A 16,144-nucleotide genomic window follows, 5' to 3' on the forward strand; every position below is an offset into this window, starting at 1 on the left:
GCAGCAGAAGAGACAGAAAGATAAGGGCAAAGGGACGTTATGGAGACTCATGACAGATAAAATGTGCCTGAGACAGACGTGATCAGGAAAACAGAAAAGTAGAAATGCGAAAGAAATGGGTGCATGTTTTATGTTGCAAAAACTCAAAAATAATGATACCAGGTTTCAAAATGACTCCTAAGTGGGGAAAAAATAACTTTCTGCTTTTCCATTTCTTTGTTTAGGTATAATCCCAAAAAATCTGTCCATGTAGGCCACATACAATTTATGGAGGCTCACAGCTGCCCCAGATACGAAGCTGGAGTTTATGTTATCTCGTGCTCTGGTTGCCGGGGGGGCCGCATTCTCATTTCTGTGTGGGTGAATCAAAGGAAGAAGAGATACCATGACCAGGTTTGTGCGGGCAGGAGCCTGCAGGACCATTCACTTGGCAAAGGACTCAGCCAAAACTCCAGCACCTAATCCCTTTTCCACATCTGCCTGTCAGCTCTGCCTGTCTGTCGGTGCCTCCTGCAGACTGAAAGAGCACATGTGGCCGGACCTTGAGGTGGACACACACAGCTGGTGCTTTCTTACTTTAATTACACACACACTTGGCTTTGAAATACCTCTGTGTATTTAGTGCACAGGGAAGTATATTTAGGTTTAAAGTGAAGAATGCTGCACCACCGCAGCTTTAATCTTCCCTGACCAGACTCCAAATCCCACAGCCGTATTTCACGTGACCAGATGAGCCAGGACTCCAACAACTGCACGGAGCCCTGGTCAGGCTCAATATGTTTTCCTCACCATCTTGCTCTTCAAATTTAAGGTTTAAAATAAACACAAAGGAAAATCTGCAGGGAAGTTTCTGGAGGGTAGCTGTGGGCAAATGACTGTGGCCAGCTGCTTGTAGACTGTTTCATTGCAAGGGCAGGGATGGAAGTGGGCCTGGTGGTGTCAGGGCTGATTTTTCAGGAATTTCTAGAATAAATATTAGTGTAAAATGTGAGAAGAAACAGCAGTTTTAGCCAGAATGTTCATTGGAAAATCGTTAAGTCATCTAATCAAGACAACGAGAATGCATTATTATGATATTCAAACTCATGAAATTTGACTAACTCATCCACTGATTAAGCTATTCAAAAAGTCATTGTATCATTGTTCACATATTTTGTACATGTGTTATGCTTTGTTTTATTGTAATCAATTAGTGATTTCTTAGAAATTCATTAAATATTCACCAGTCAGTTTTTTTAAGTCCATGAATAGGTTTTCGGCCAGATCAATTTTAAGACACGGAGCCAGTTACAGTTTAATTCTGAAAAATCATATAGGAAAGAAATATGAGAAAAAGACTGTATTTCTTCCACTTCTACAGCAATTGCAGTAGGTACATTTTAAGTGTTTATATAATAAAAAGGGCAGGTTTATTTGTGTCTATTGTTTCATCAGTGTTTTCTTCCCCGTAGGTTTTCTAAATGTGTCAGATGGATTGCTTGCTGTTGATCAGGCTCTGATTGTATTTGTGGGTCGATGTTGGGACACCTTTGTTCAAGGGGAGGCTGCTCACCTGACGTCATGCACCTTCCTCTCTCACATCATCATCTTTCCAACAGATACCTGAGTATAGACACCCATGCCCAGTAACCCCGTGTCCTACCATCTTCCACCACTGTACTCGCCACATGGATGTTTAGCTGATGACATTTCAGAAACACCAAGTTTTCACAGTGGAGGTTGGACACTAACCTCACAAATCTTGAAGTATAAATTCATTATGGTTTTATTGCTCTTTTTCATTGTATCATTCTGGCCTTAATATTAAATGGTTGCTGATTATACACAGAAATGAGTAGAAAAAATACAAATAATTATTTTAGATCATTTTAAGTTATTCAAATACTGCTATAGTTGACACTAAAAATATTACTAAAGAAGACCCTTTTGGTACCGGTTGCGGTGGGGCGGCGGGGCCGGGGCCGGCAGGAGGCCCGGCGCCCGCGGTGTACGAGCCGCCGAGCCCAGGGGCCCGGGCCTGCTGCCGCTGCTGGCAGTTGTGCATCATGAAAGATGAGCCAGCAGAGGCAGAGCTAATTTTGCGTGATGCTCTTCTTCTTGCCTATAAGAGTGATAACAAGAAGGCCATCACTTACACTTACGATTGGGCGGAAAAACTTTTTAAACCAACAATGAGTTACCTGCTTAGAAGGGCCATGGAACAGGAAGGCAATGCAATAATAGTAATCTCTCTAAAGCCGGCCACTATTTATGCTGCTCAGAATAGACAGGAGTTGACTCTTGCTGGTTATGAATTCTGCATTTCAACTCTAGAGGAAAAAATTGAAAGAGAAAAGGAATTATCAGAAGACACTTTGTCAGTGGAAGAGAAAGCCAACACCCACCTCCTCTTGGGCATGTGCCTAGACACCTATGCCCGCTACCTTCTGTTCTCCAAGCAGCCATCACAGGCACAAAGGATGAATGAAAAAGCTTTGCAGATTTCTGAAGAAATACTACGAGAAAGACACCCACAGACCATGGTGCTGCTGAGTGACCTGGCCACCACCCTGGATGCGCAGGGCCGCTCCGACGAGGCTCGTGTTCGCTCGCAGAGGGCGTCAGACCTGGCGAGACAGGTGGAGCACCCTGAGCTCCACGTGCTGCTAAGTGATCTGGCTGCGGCCCTGATGCACAGAGAACAATATGCACAAGCAGAAGAGATCTACCAGGAAGCGCTAAAGCGAGCAAAGCTGAAAAGAGATGAGGTTTCTCTGCAGCACATCAGGGAAGAGCTGGCTGAGCTGTCACGAAAAAGTAGACCTTTGTCGTAACCTTATCAAGCTCTAGACCCCTTTTGGTTGTAGGGAATTTATAGTGACACCTCTTATTCTAGTCCCAGTGGCATCCTGATCAATGGCTTAAATTCTTTGTCCTTGATACTCAAGTCCCCTCAACTTAGCCTTGCTGGAGGACAAGCTGTATACACTGTATACACTGCCATGTTTGTTTTGCAAAGAAAACTTTCACCCCCACCTGATTTTGCTTCTAAGGACGGGTGTCAGTTGATGCTTTCCATTGTAGCAGATGGTTGGTTAGGTGCTGTCCATGCTGGTCTGAGAATAACTCTAGATTAAGAGAGGCCAGTTTCCCTCTGGGGTGGGGTCTGGCATTTCAGCCAGGTGTCTCTCCCACAAGAGTTTTGTCCACCGATTTGCTGCCTTCTCTTATCAATACCTGGCAGACCAGAGCTACCGGTCTCATGGCAAAGGGGGATGACGGTGAGTTATTTTCTCTTATAGTCTGTCTCCTGAAGCCCAGTGTGGGATTTAATGCATAAAAATGTAGTATCTTGGCTTGCCACCAGCATCCAGCATGAAGTTTTAAAGTGGGAATTAGGCACTTGAAAGCATAGCGCCCATTTGATTATAAATAAAAGTGAACTGTATGTTTTTGTATGTATCTGGTTGTACACAACTGTGAAAAAAGGAGGGCAAGGAATGACGACCACCTGCATCCCTGCTCTCTGAGTATTCACTCCTCTGCACCTGGTCACAGTGTCTCCAAACCCTCTGACTCCGAGTGGGGCCCTGTAGGTGTAGTGTTGAAAGCTTCCCAGTCATTCTGATGTGTCCCGCTGGTGCTGTAGAAGAACCAGTGCCCTGAACCCTAGCTCTGGCTTTTGGGGTTTGGGTCTCAGTATCCTCATGTGTAGTGAGAGTCTCTCTTAGCTCTGGAAGAATGCATTTGGTGGATGACCTTCCCTGGATAGGCCGCTGTGTTGAGAGCCTTATCACACTGCCTCAGAGTGTGCAAAGTACACAACACAGGGTACTTTAAAAAACACTTTAAACATTGCATCTGTTTCACAGGTACTTTAAAACATCGATGATGTTTTCACCCCAGCAGTTCTGCGGTTCTTCTAGGTACCACGAAGGAACCCTGTTGTTGCTGGTATGTCGGTGGGGGTGGGGTGGGCAGGATAAACTGATAGTTGGGTTCCTGTGTACATACTGGGAGAACCCTTTCATAATAAACTAGACACTCTACAATAAAATTAAAAAAAAGGAAGAAGACCCTTTTGTATGAGGCCCACACCTTTTTCCCTTTGCTGCCCACTGGTACCACCATCAGACTCAAGTCAACTTCAGCTGCCTGGACTGATCCTGATCTAACAGAGGGATATTTAAACAGTTCCAAGGGTCTTATCTCCATCTCGATATTACACCATTGCAGTTCTGATAAATAGGTTTTCACCTCATGTGCAAGCACTGGTCCCACCTCTGGGTCTTTTACCCAGGTTTCTTCCATGGTCCCAGTTTTTCAGTACCAAATCTCATAACCTACCTTGCAATAACAGCAGTAGTAATAAAAATAATAACACATCTTCGAGTAATAATAACACATTGTTGAATAATAATAGCAATAATTACATTCTTGAGCACTTGCTACATGCCAGGCTGTTTTCAAAATGCATTACACACATTAATTCATTTAATATGTGCATCGGAGGTGCCCCCTTGCCAGCCTTCCTCCTAGGATTGTAAACCGACTGGGAACTTTGTCCACGAGCAGAAACCTCCCTCTGCGTGGAGAGCTGCCTTAACACTAAGGGTCTTGATCCCTTCATCCCATTATTGAAGTGTTGTCTACATCAATTTTTACTGGATTTTAGGGCCCTTAGCATTTCATTTTACACCCTCCCATCCACTCCTGCTGTAGCTTGCCCTGACTACAACCTCCAGACAACTTCTGCAACCAGAGCCTGCAGTTGGTCAGCTGCCCAGGAATCCCTGCCTCCTCGGAGGAAGGGGGCAATAGGGGGCAGTACTGGTGCCAAGCTCTCCTTTCCTCACCGGCCCTGCTTTGCTGTCAGTTACTGACATGTCCTGGTAAATCCTGAAACGCATCTCTCTATGGCATTCATGTCAGGGCCAAACATCACCATGTCCACAGGGAACTTGATGCAACGAACTGATTCACACTAATTCCATGTAGCAAGAAACTATAAAACAGGAGCTTATTGTATTTATTTGCAAAATGTTTTAAAATTATCTTTAAAGGGTTTCTTTCAGAGTAGGTAATAAATACTCCCCAGAAACCCTAAGCATAGCAATCAGCATATGTGAAGTAATCAAAAGAATAAAACAATGTTTAATCAAGAAGCATACAGCTCTTTCTGGGTCATGCTAGAGAAATGAGGAAACAGGACAGGCTCAGGGTCAAGCAATTAGGAGTTTTAATGTTGGTCTGTCATTTACCAGCTGCGCGAGGTGAGGAATTTAAGTTCTGCATCTGTTTCTTCATCTGTTAAATAAAAATGCTGCGACACTTCTATCTTACAGTGCTGCAGTGGGGTTTCAAAATATGGCATTTCAAAGTGCCTGGCACAGAGTGTGGCACAAATACATGCTCAGTAGTGGTGAGGACACTAGTGATGCAATGATGATGACTACAATGACCAATGGCCATGGCCATGGACCATGGAGATGTGCTATTTGGCTCTCCGGGAGAGACCACAGGATGAGCATTTGGTAACTGATGAGTGAAACATCAAAACAGAAGAATGGAGAAAGGAAAAGGAAGGGAAAGGGGAAAAAGAGCTAAGATAGTTTAAAAAACCAGAAGAGGCAGAAAAAAGTAAAGCAATATAAAACCAGCCTTGTGGTCCCTGGCATCATAAACATTTCCTAGAAGCTTCATCAAGCTGATTTTTCTTTTCTCAGCCATTGCAGACTATTTCAATATCTGCCTGGGTTGCACTGAGGACCCTTAACCCAACTAAGTTTTGCTCTGTGTTTAAAAACACTGATTCTCAGGGAATTTGCAATGATTTAAATTAATCACATGAAACTAAAGGCATGTACTACACTACGCTACAAACTCAAGTTATAACTGAGTTGGCTGTCTAGTAGAAATAAAGAATAAAGAATCAGAACATCATAAGTACCTAGAATGATATTTACCTAAGAACAGCAAAAGCAGGAAGTAGTGCAGACATAAAGTGAGACCTGAAAGTCAACATTATTCTGTCGGACTTTCCTGAGGCAGACACCCCAAATGCCATCCAATCCCGACCACAGAAGACAAACCTCGTGAGAATTTTGAAAAGACAAGTTGAGTCATATGTTGGAAAAAATGATGGGTTTTTACTCTCCCACAACACCAAATTGTTGAAAGATTTCAGAGGTTGTATAAATAAAATATGAATATCGAAGTTCATAGTTCCCCTTCCACAAGTTTATCTCTGTTTATGTGAAGAATTGAAAATCAAAATGTGAGTTGAGATTAGCTATTCCTTCCATAGTAATTTCTGATTTTGTCAATGAGGGAAAAAAAAGTTCAAATATGTTTATTATTTCATTAAAATCAACTGCCCAGTCCTCTCCCTTTCTGATTTTCGTTACCTAAAAAAATTTGGTCTTGTTGTTCACAGTTCGATCTGCTTAATGCTCAGCTCTAACATCCCCCATGTTCTTGTCTGCTCTAACCTGTAGTTTCAAACCAAATCAAAAACGTTAGTTCAGAGTTTACATTTATGCTAAGTTTATGTGAGGCAACAATGCAACATAACCTCCAAAAAAGGTATCATCCTAGAGATAAGAGAAGTACAGTATTCAGAATGCAAGAGGTGCTGGTCCCATTTCACTTTTGAAAAAAAAAAAAACAAAAGCACTACACCTAACATATTATTTATATCTCTTAAAGGTTTTAGGGATTCCTCCATTCCTGAGTTCAGAACCAGCCAAAAAATAAGACACGGGAGACCAACAGGTTAAACTATCAGCTTTATTACTGATAAACTGATTGGAGAAAGTGATCTTAGATCTGTGGACAAAAGAGCCTATTAATACTGTACTTCTACAAGCCCTTTCTGCATCCCAGCGCACACACACAAAGCCTCCCTCAGTGCCCGGGGGAGAGTCTGGAGCTGCCTCTGCCTGGGGCAGGGAAGGGAGGGTAAGGGAAGATTACTGTCCTTTTATATTAATAGATTTGTTCCACCCAATTAGCTCACCAGTCATCACCTAACAAGTGAGTGGCTGGCTTCTCTGTAGGAAAGAGTGAGTGAGGGATGGATTAAAGGCCAAGAGTCTCATTCCAGTAGGGGTCCTTCAACATAGAAACGTTAACCAAATGAAAGGAGAGTCCTTCTCAACAACACTCAATTCTAGACTCCTCATCAGATAAAATCTGAGCACGTTGAGACCATGACCAGGATAGTTCGGACCTTTAAAACCCTGTATCATAATCACAAATTGCTGTAAGGGTAGGACTATGTGAAATTAACACCTTCCTTCCAACTGTTAAATGAGTGGTGGATTTTTCTGCATGGCCCTGTGGCAGAGGCCGACATTCTACTTGCCCCCCAGTATTTCCTGCATCCTGTTCAGTTAGGCAAGGCCACGTGACTAGTCCTGCCCAGTGAATTGTGAGCAGGGTTGACGTGTCACCTGCAGCCTAAGGCAAGTCTGTTCTTGGTCCTTGGGTCTCTCTTACCCTCTGCTACAGTGACCTGGGAGGTCTCATGTTCCAGATGGTGAGCTATGCTAGGTGGGGCCTCTGTCAACCTAGGTCTTGAGTGAATGAGAGAGACGTTCAAGAAGGCAAGGCCATGGCCACGGGGAACAATGAGGAAGGAAGTGCTTCCCAGAGTGTAGAATCAGTTCTGAATCCAGGAACGTTCTTCATCCCCTGAAGAGGAGGCCTATAAAATATCCGTTCAGCAAGATTTCAGAATTGCTGCAGATCAGTGATTGCCGGGCACCTCTTACTCCTTATCATTCTGAATGGAGTGTTGACTCTGTTCTGTCACTGTATGCTGGGTGTGAGGGATGCATAGAACCTCTTTTTAGTTCACAAGTTTCTGGAGCAAGAGTGACCATATGCAGACCTCATACAGAGGCTATCATGGGACGCCTCAAAAATCCCAAACCTGAAGCTCAAAGCCTTGATTTGCTGTGACTTTAAGCTGCCTCCCCTGTGGAGGAGCTAGGTGAAATCTATATTTGGAAAAAGAAGAGCAAAGGTATGTTGGTGGCCAGAAGGAAAGACTAAGGTGGTGACAGTGTTGCTCACCAAATGCTCTGGTTCAACGAGGCTAAGCGCCGAGGTCTTGTCAATAAGCTGTGGACGGAAGTGACTCCAGGTATCTGTCCCTGCGTCCAAGACAAGAGACTAAGGAAACTTTATGTTGAGACAGCAGAGCCACAGCAGAGCCTGAAACACTCCTGGTGCGTCACTACACACTGCAGGACAACTTTCCTGGAGAGTTACAAGGACCTATAGGCATTTCATGAAATTACTAAGTTAAACCATTAAGATTTAGGGTTTTGCTTCTTACTGCAGCATAGCCTAGCTTATCCTGTCTGATATGAACCACAGGGAGCAGAATTCTGAAGTTCCTCAGAGATCAGTCCGGATCCTATTTTCCTTCTAACTCTATGGGCTCTTCCTAGAGGATCTTATACATTCTCATGACTTTAAATAACATCTATAGGTAGGTAAGCCTACTCCCAAGTTGCCCCTGGCAGTTCTGAATTGTACTTGCCATCCTGGCAAAATTAGTTGTGCCCCTTTCATTCTCAAAACTGCCCTGGTTTGGATAATTAAATAATATAGCACCTTATTTATATGTCAACTACTGTCAAATCTCTATTTCCAATCCCAGGCCTCTTTTAGAGCTTCACACATAGACTGTGCAGCCATACATGCAACACCTCCATTTGTATATATCACAAGCATAGGCATCTCAAGCTTAACATTTCCTATACTGAAATTTTTTCTTCTCACCTTTGCAATCTGCTGCTTCTTCAGTATGCCACATGCCATGTACCCATTTGGTCAAGTTAGAAACATGATGTCATCTGTGACACCTGCCTCCTCATCACCCACATCCAATGTCTCACCAAGGCCTGTCAATTCCACCTCTGAAATACATCACAAACCACGCACATCTTCTCATCTCTACTGCCACAACCTGATCCAAGTCGCCACTATTCTTGGCCCTGAAATAGCTTCCTGACTAGTCTCTACTCTTGCTTCTACTCTGGACACAGCGGCAAGAATGACCTTTAAAACTTAAATTAGATCATGTCCTTTCCTAGCTTAAGACCATTCAGTGATTCTAAAAACAGAATCCCATAACCTCAATTCTGGTCCATAAGGTCCTGCATGATTTTGTACCTGTCAACTTTCCTGGCCTTTACTTCCCACCTCCCACATCTCTGCTCCAGTCATTCTGTCCTTTCTCTAGTCCTCCAGCAAGCCATGTTCTTTCCTACCCTAATGCATCTTCACCTACTCTTCCTTCTATCTGGCAGAGGCTGTTAGATGCTCACCAAAGATCATATTCTCTTCACTTACATAGGTGTGCTGCTAGACTACATTTCCCAGACTCCCTTGCAGTCATTATAGCCAGAGGATACAATTCTAGACAATATGATGTGATCATAAGTCACATATACCTCTTCCAGGCCTGGCCCATACAGACATCCCCCACATGCTCCTCCGTGCTCTTTCCCCTTTCCCATTGGCTGCAATGGAGATGACCACCAGGCAACTCTGGCAGCCACATGTAGAAGATGGAAGATCATCTGTCAGAATGAGACCCAGAATGACTGGGTGGAGAAAAGCTATCTCATCTTTCTGTCTTCTGCCCAGTACAGGTACCTGAGTAAGAAATACACTTCTATTGTGTTTAAGACAGTATATATTGGGGGGTCTATTATTACAATGGTTAGCACTATTTAATCAAAAACCTGTACCTAGAGCATTGCTCAACCATACCACCACCACCATGCACACACACACGCACCCCTACACTCAGTAACTCTGCATTGCTCACACCTACTCATAGCCTAGGTCTGGGCTTACATGCATTGAGAGGCCATGCCTGAATCCCCTCATCCACTCTAAATTAAGTTGTGCTGACATTCTCTTTCTCCACACACTAGTCCTTCCTGTCACTTTACTCATCACAATGCTTAATTACATATTCATTTGTGTGTATATTTATTTAAAGTCTATGTCCACAACTGGTCCATAAGATCCATGGAATCAGAACCTTTTGTCCATCAAAATAATATACACAGAGCTTGCACTGTGCCTGGCATACAACAGTCACTTAATAAATTTAAAAATATACAGGATGAACCAATGAGAGGCCACTCTTAAGGGAATACATATGTTTTTTATCACCAGACCACAACTCTAGACCAAAAATCATAGAGAATTAAAATATAGATCATAGGGATTTTTTAATCTTTATTCATTCAGAACGCAATTCTGGGACAATCGACAACCAAGAGAAACCCTACACTGTGAAGTAGTGTTAGCCAGCTGAATAATATAACAGTATTGCCCTGATATGTGCAAGCAAGAAGTCAATTTCCATTCCTTTCAAAAAACCTCTTGCTAAACGTTTACATTTTCTTCCCATCAAGAATGCATTAACAAGATCATGCTTATATAGCTAGTCAGCACAAGAGACAAACGACAATTTACACAGGTCTGTTTAAGTCTTGCAGTAGAGTGCTCACAACTCAAGCTACAGCTGTTGACCTTTCCGATGGCATTCATTATGTGACATTGTCACCAATTACATTAAAAGGACTCACTAACTTTTAAAGGTAGAATTACTCAAAAAGTTCTGTATTGCAAATAACACATGGACTATTGCATCTACACCTAAAATGGCAAAATCACTTAAATCTCTTCTATGGTCCTCCGTGTCTTATATGTAGGAAAATGAACATTATAGACCAAGTTCTTATATTTTTACTTGAGTCTATTTTAAGTAATGCCTATTAATATTTAAATGATTAAAAAATAAATCAATGTTAAATATTAACTGCACAAAATCTAAAAGAAAATGGCCATATTACATCATACTACATTATATAGATAGATTAAAAGCAGTTAATTAGAAGGCTTTTTAAAAATTTAAAGTTTCTGACATCATCTTCCACCATTCCATTAATTCTTCCTTCTCTTCTTCTTTCCTTTCAGAAAATGACTCCAGTTCAAAATCAACCTAAAGGAGAAAATAAGGATATACTCTTATCAAACTGATTACGTACTTTTTAAAACTGAGAAAAGAACAACAGGTTTAGAGTTTATTAAAATAAGCTCAATCCAGCCACCTGAATTAAAGTATATCCTAAAAAAACTCTCATGATAAGCAACAAGATACTTTTAGGGAAGAAGAATATCAAAAGCCATTATGTTTCAAATGTGCTTTGATCTAATAGCTTTCTAGAATTATTGGAAAGCAGATTATTTAGAGGCAGATTGTTTAAAGGCAGTTTTTCCCCCATAAAAAGATGTAACTTATAATTAGTTTTCTGCCTTTGACTATTCAGTGAGCTTCTCCTGCCAACCTTGAATTTTCTCCTAAAAGCTGGGGGAATATGGAAGAATGCAGTTTGGTGTCCTGGTGTTCCAAACCACAGGGTTCTGCTTTCTAGAACCTTGAATGTGCTAAAGAAACTGATGGAAATACACACATCTCCAAACCACCACGAAGGCCAGTAGTCCAGGAACTCAACTCTCCTATGAACTGGGCATCCTCATCAGGTCTATGGAGAATTCATACACTTCTGCACAAAGGACTATTCAAAATATGCAGCTCCAAACCCCAGTCCTCCCTGGGCCCAGGAGACAGCCATGCCCCATTCCACGTGGATCTAAGAGTTCTTTGATCTGGCCACTCGAGCCTGTGGTTATTTAAGAAAGTGACTACTCAATACCTCCTTGAACTCACACGGGCTAGAAAGGCTAAGGGTCAAAATAGTTGAACCTTTTACAACCTGGCTCTGGAGCTACTTTTTTCCAGGTTTTATTTGCCCAAATTTACCTCCTGATTTTAATACATATCCAGCCTAATATATATATACACACAATCGAAACCAAAGCAACAGTTAAAAACTCAGGATATTTAGTTTGCAAAACCAAGCATTTATACTCCAAACTTTGGGGACATAAACAAAAACACAATAAATTCTTTTCAAGCTTTTTAATTGGAAACTCTGTAGGCCATTCCATAGTAATGTAATACAAGGACAGTAGTAAAATCCTTCTCTAAGAGAGTTTTGGTCTTATCACCATCACCTTCCTAGTAAAATAAATGGTATTTACTTAAATAGGTATCATTCTTGATAGTTCTTAGCATAGAGGGCCTTGCTCATAGTGTGTGCTTAATAAATGTTTAGTTAATGCCTAAGTTACCTTGCAGGCCTAATTTATTTTTCCAAATACTTATTGAGTAAGGTATTATACTAGGTGCTAGGGATAAAAAGATAAATTGAACAGAATATTATTGAGATTGAAATCAAGGTCAGCAAATAAAAGCTTCATTTTTTAAAGGTTTTATTTGATTTTCTGGTGGATCTCTTCAAAAACTGAGAAATGGTAATAGAGCTTCACATTGAGTGGTATTAAATCAATCACTGAGCCCTTGGGCAAGTCACTTAACTTTGCTAGGCCTCAGTTTTCTCATCTTTTAACAGATGGATAACAGGATAATAATGGCTTCTATCTCACAGAATTATTATGAAAGCTAAATATAATCACTTAAACATGCCTGACCCATGGTAAGTGCTTAATAAATTTTAGCTATTATCACGATCACTTACCCTGACAGCGGGGCTATAAGGAACTGCCACTTTCTTTGTTATCGCCAGATAGCCTGGTGCTGAGGCTGTAACTTTATAGTTTCCAGGTACAAGCAATCTCCAGTAATCACCATCCTTTGCTGCAGGGCAACAAAATTTCAAGTCACAGGCACATATATGAAATGCATAGTTATGCCATCTAAGTTCAATTTTGATTCCCTGTTTTTAAAGTAGATGTTTATTGAATTTAATGAAATTCCATTGAAAAGATCATGACACTCTCTAGAGGGCATCGTTACTTACAGCAATTTTACAGACATTAATGTTAAACTGTCTAATAAATCTTCTAATATGATGAATCATCATAATCATGTCAGGAGTAACACAGGTTAACGGATATATCAAGTCCCCAAGCAGTGGGATCCCACCATCTGGCACCGTGTTTTGACTCTTGCCGAGCATCTGGCTGTGAAGACCCGGCGGTCTGAGTCTAGGTCAGTGTCTCAGAAAGTGTGGCTGAAGGCACCTCGTCAGAAACCCTCAGGGACTTGTTAGAAATTTCAATTTCTGAAGACTCAGAATAGTTGGTCTGGCTGCCTTCTAGGAACTGCATTTTCAATCAGCCCTCCAGAGGATTTCTGTTCCCATTCCTCCCCTCACACCCCCGTCCTCTCCTTGAGCAGCTTAGGTTCCTGGGCACCCCAGTCAATGACACACATATCCTTCAACCTATGTGCTGTTCTGCACCTGCTTATAGGCCTGGCAAACCACCAGCGCTGGGTAACACCCACCCCCTCTACTCTCTGCCTGCCCCTTTGGCTGCGAGGGGCTGGGGAAAACACACACCCATGCTGAGCTGTCTCCTGTCCACAAACACCAGCCTTCCACAGGCCCTCGTCCTGCCCTGTCTTCCTCCCGAGCCCTTTCACTCTCCCATTTCCTAGATTAGTGCGCATCAATCACCTGGGAAACAGTAAAGTACAAATTCTAATTCACTGGCTCTGGGATGAGGCCTGAGCTTCTGCATTTCTGACCAGCTCCAGGTGATGCTGAATTCAGCTGCTGGTAGGGGTCATACTCTGAATACCAAGGACCTAGTGGACAGTCTCCCTTTTCCTAACACCTGTAAAGCATCCTCTTCATCCTCACTCTCTGTTGATGCTTCACATTGTATTTCATTGTGAATATGGAAACCATCAGAAAAAAATAAACCCCCATCACCATCTCTTCCATTCTACCTCTGGACTCTACATCTCCTTTCAGCTAGTGCCTCATTTATCTTCTTCGCTTTACAGCAAAATCTCTGGGAAGACTTGTCAATACTCTTCATTTCAAATGTGTCTCCTCCTCTCTCCTTAGACTCTCCCCAGTCGGGCTCCGCTGGTCCACTGAAATAGACTCATCACAAGACTCTCCACTCTGCCTTATCCACAAGATTCTCCACGCTGCCTCATTCCTGACACTTTTCACACTCTCTCCCTCCTGAAACATTCCAGCCTTCCCGAACAAGGCACTGGGTTTTCTCTCCACCTTAGACCCCGTTGCTCATCCCTCCCTACTACCTCACCCTGCCCTAGAAAAGCTGCAGTGTCCCAGAGCCCACTCCTCAGATTTCATTCCTTTCTACCTATAATTATTCCCAACATCCAGATTTTTCTAAATTTTTCACATCTGGAATGCAGAGAAAATAATGTTTGTATGTTACGCTAGAGCTAACAGAAGCAGTTACTTGTGGCCACACGGAACATGGCCTGGGTCCTTCAGGAGTTCCTCCCTGGGGGCGAAAGGAGCAATAATTTGGCACAGGTTCTGGCCTATTGGTCTGGAAGCTGGGCTGGCACTTCATGGGGTGTTGATAAGTATTGTTTAATAAATAAATAAATGGAGTTTTAGAGAACAAATATTCAGGATTAAAAAAAATACAAATTATAAATGTGGAGGTTAAGAAACAGGTAATGGTATAGGATGTTTGGGCACTAAAGGTTAATTAATGCTAAGGTCTACAAACATGTAGAGTTTATAGCTAAAAAGATATTACTGTTGTTGAAAAGATCCCAACAGATGAGAGTTACACTAAAATAAGCTGGATAGATATTTATTAACAGGAGTAGGTAGGTTTGCCAAGAAAATACATCATTTTCCCCAAAGTAGGAAAATGGAAATGGGGCTTTAAACTTAGAAATAACTAACATCAACCTCAATCCTGTAACATCCTGTTCAGCCTTGAATACATCTGGATTTATGATACAGATTAAATGAAGAAATGGATGGGAAATCCTAGACACACAATACACCGGCAGTTACCGTCCTTCCTACTCCTCTGCTCCCTCCTGAGGTTCACCAGTTAACAGCTCATTAGTACTTCTTCTTAGGAGAGATCAGTATTTTAATTCCAGCTGGTTCATCTTCCTTTGCCTCAACAACTGCAAAGACTCCCGCAGATGGCCCCGCCTCGCAGCTCTGGGGTGAGATAGCTGAGGAAAGGGCGCCACCTGCTGTACCCCAATTTCTAAGTGCAGCAGCCATCCTGAGTAATTGCCTGACCTGCTCCCCAGAAAAAATTTAACTAGATCAAAGCTGGGGGGAGAGATGGGGTAAAGAGACATGAGGCATTTAATTGCTGTGCTTAGAACAGTGTAAGAAGTATAACTATGCTAAGAAGTAACCACGCTCTCGTGTGCAATACTAGAGCCTCCGATCACAGCAGAGAACACCCACCAGATGTGACATCATGGTCTATTCCTTCCACGGAGATGGTTGCATTGGCAATTGGGTTACCCTGAAGGTCTCGGACAAATCCTTTAACTCCTCGGTGTATCTGTGATGGTCAAGAACAACCAAAAAATCTGTATTAGAAACGACCTAAAAACATGCTTCAATCAAACATCTCCTTATTTTTTAGCAAAATACTGCAGATCCCCACTGTTTAAGAATCAAAACAAGCTAAAAAAAGCCGCTGAATTTTCTGTGTACTCTTTACTCTGCTTTTCCGCAAGTAGACAAATGAGAAGTAACCCCCTGAAAACTGACATCTTGTTCTGAGTCAAAGAAGACTTTGAAGTACCTTCCAAACCACCAAAACAAAAACAAAACAAAAAGGTCTGTCAATGTGTAAAACAGTTCTGGTCTTAGCACATTTCATTGTTTTCTATTTTAAATTTGGTCACTTGCGTATACTTTATATGGCAGCTGTCAGTTAAAAAGATAACCACATTACAGCCCTTCAATACTTTTTACTTCTAGATAAAAGGATATATACACTGTGAATACTTTTGCATTAAACCCATTAATAATATCATTCTGGTTGATAATCAGTGCATGAAAGGTCAGTGAACTTACTAACTGAAAACTGGGTTTAGAAGTAAAATGGAAGAGTTTTTATTGAGACAAGCCCCTGAATTAAGTTGCTGTCATCAACTAACTACTGCAATGCAAACTACAGAAACAGCTTTATTTTTAAATGATAATTCAACTAAGTCAATATGTATCTGAAGTGACGGAGAGTCACTTAAGGTCTCTGAGAAGGTACTGCTTCTGAAATATCAAATGAT

The 16,144-nt window shown here is 41.9% G+C and overlaps 1 protein-coding gene, 1 long non-coding RNA gene and 1 pseudogene across 3 annotated transcripts in view; 2 read left to right on the forward strand and 1 right to left on the reverse strand.

The window, feature by feature from the left end:
* LOC309628314 overlaps nt 1–16,144 on the forward strand; it is an 882,984-nt gene that overhangs the window by 321,062 nt on the left and 545,778 nt on the right. The window lies entirely within an intron of this gene.
* On the forward strand, nt 2,031–3,437 carry LOC309628298 (tetratricopeptide repeat protein 19, mitochondrial pseudogene; annotated as a pseudogene). Its single transcript has one exon. The product of its transcript is annotated as a tetratricopeptide repeat protein 19, mitochondrial pseudogene (transcript).
* Nucleotides 10,226–16,144, reverse strand: part of CPE (carboxypeptidase E) — a 109,284-nt gene continuing 103,365 nt past the window's right edge. The window contains exons 7-9 of the mRNA XM_082391153.1: nt 15,312–15,411; nt 12,615–12,733; nt 10,226–11,014 (exon numbers count right to left, since the gene is read on the reverse strand). Coding sequence (XP_082247279.1) covers nt 10,916–11,014; nt 12,615–12,733; nt 15,312–15,411 — 318 coding nt within the window. The 3' untranslated portion in view covers nt 10,226–10,915. The remainder of the gene's footprint in view (nt 11,015–12,614; nt 12,734–15,311; nt 15,412–16,144) is intronic.

The sequence above is a fragment of the Balaenoptera borealis genome, assembly GCF_965194805.1.
Source record: "Balaenoptera borealis genome assembly, chromosome: 4".
NCBI lineage: Eukaryota > Metazoa > Chordata > Mammalia > Artiodactyla > Balaenopteridae > Balaenoptera > Balaenoptera borealis.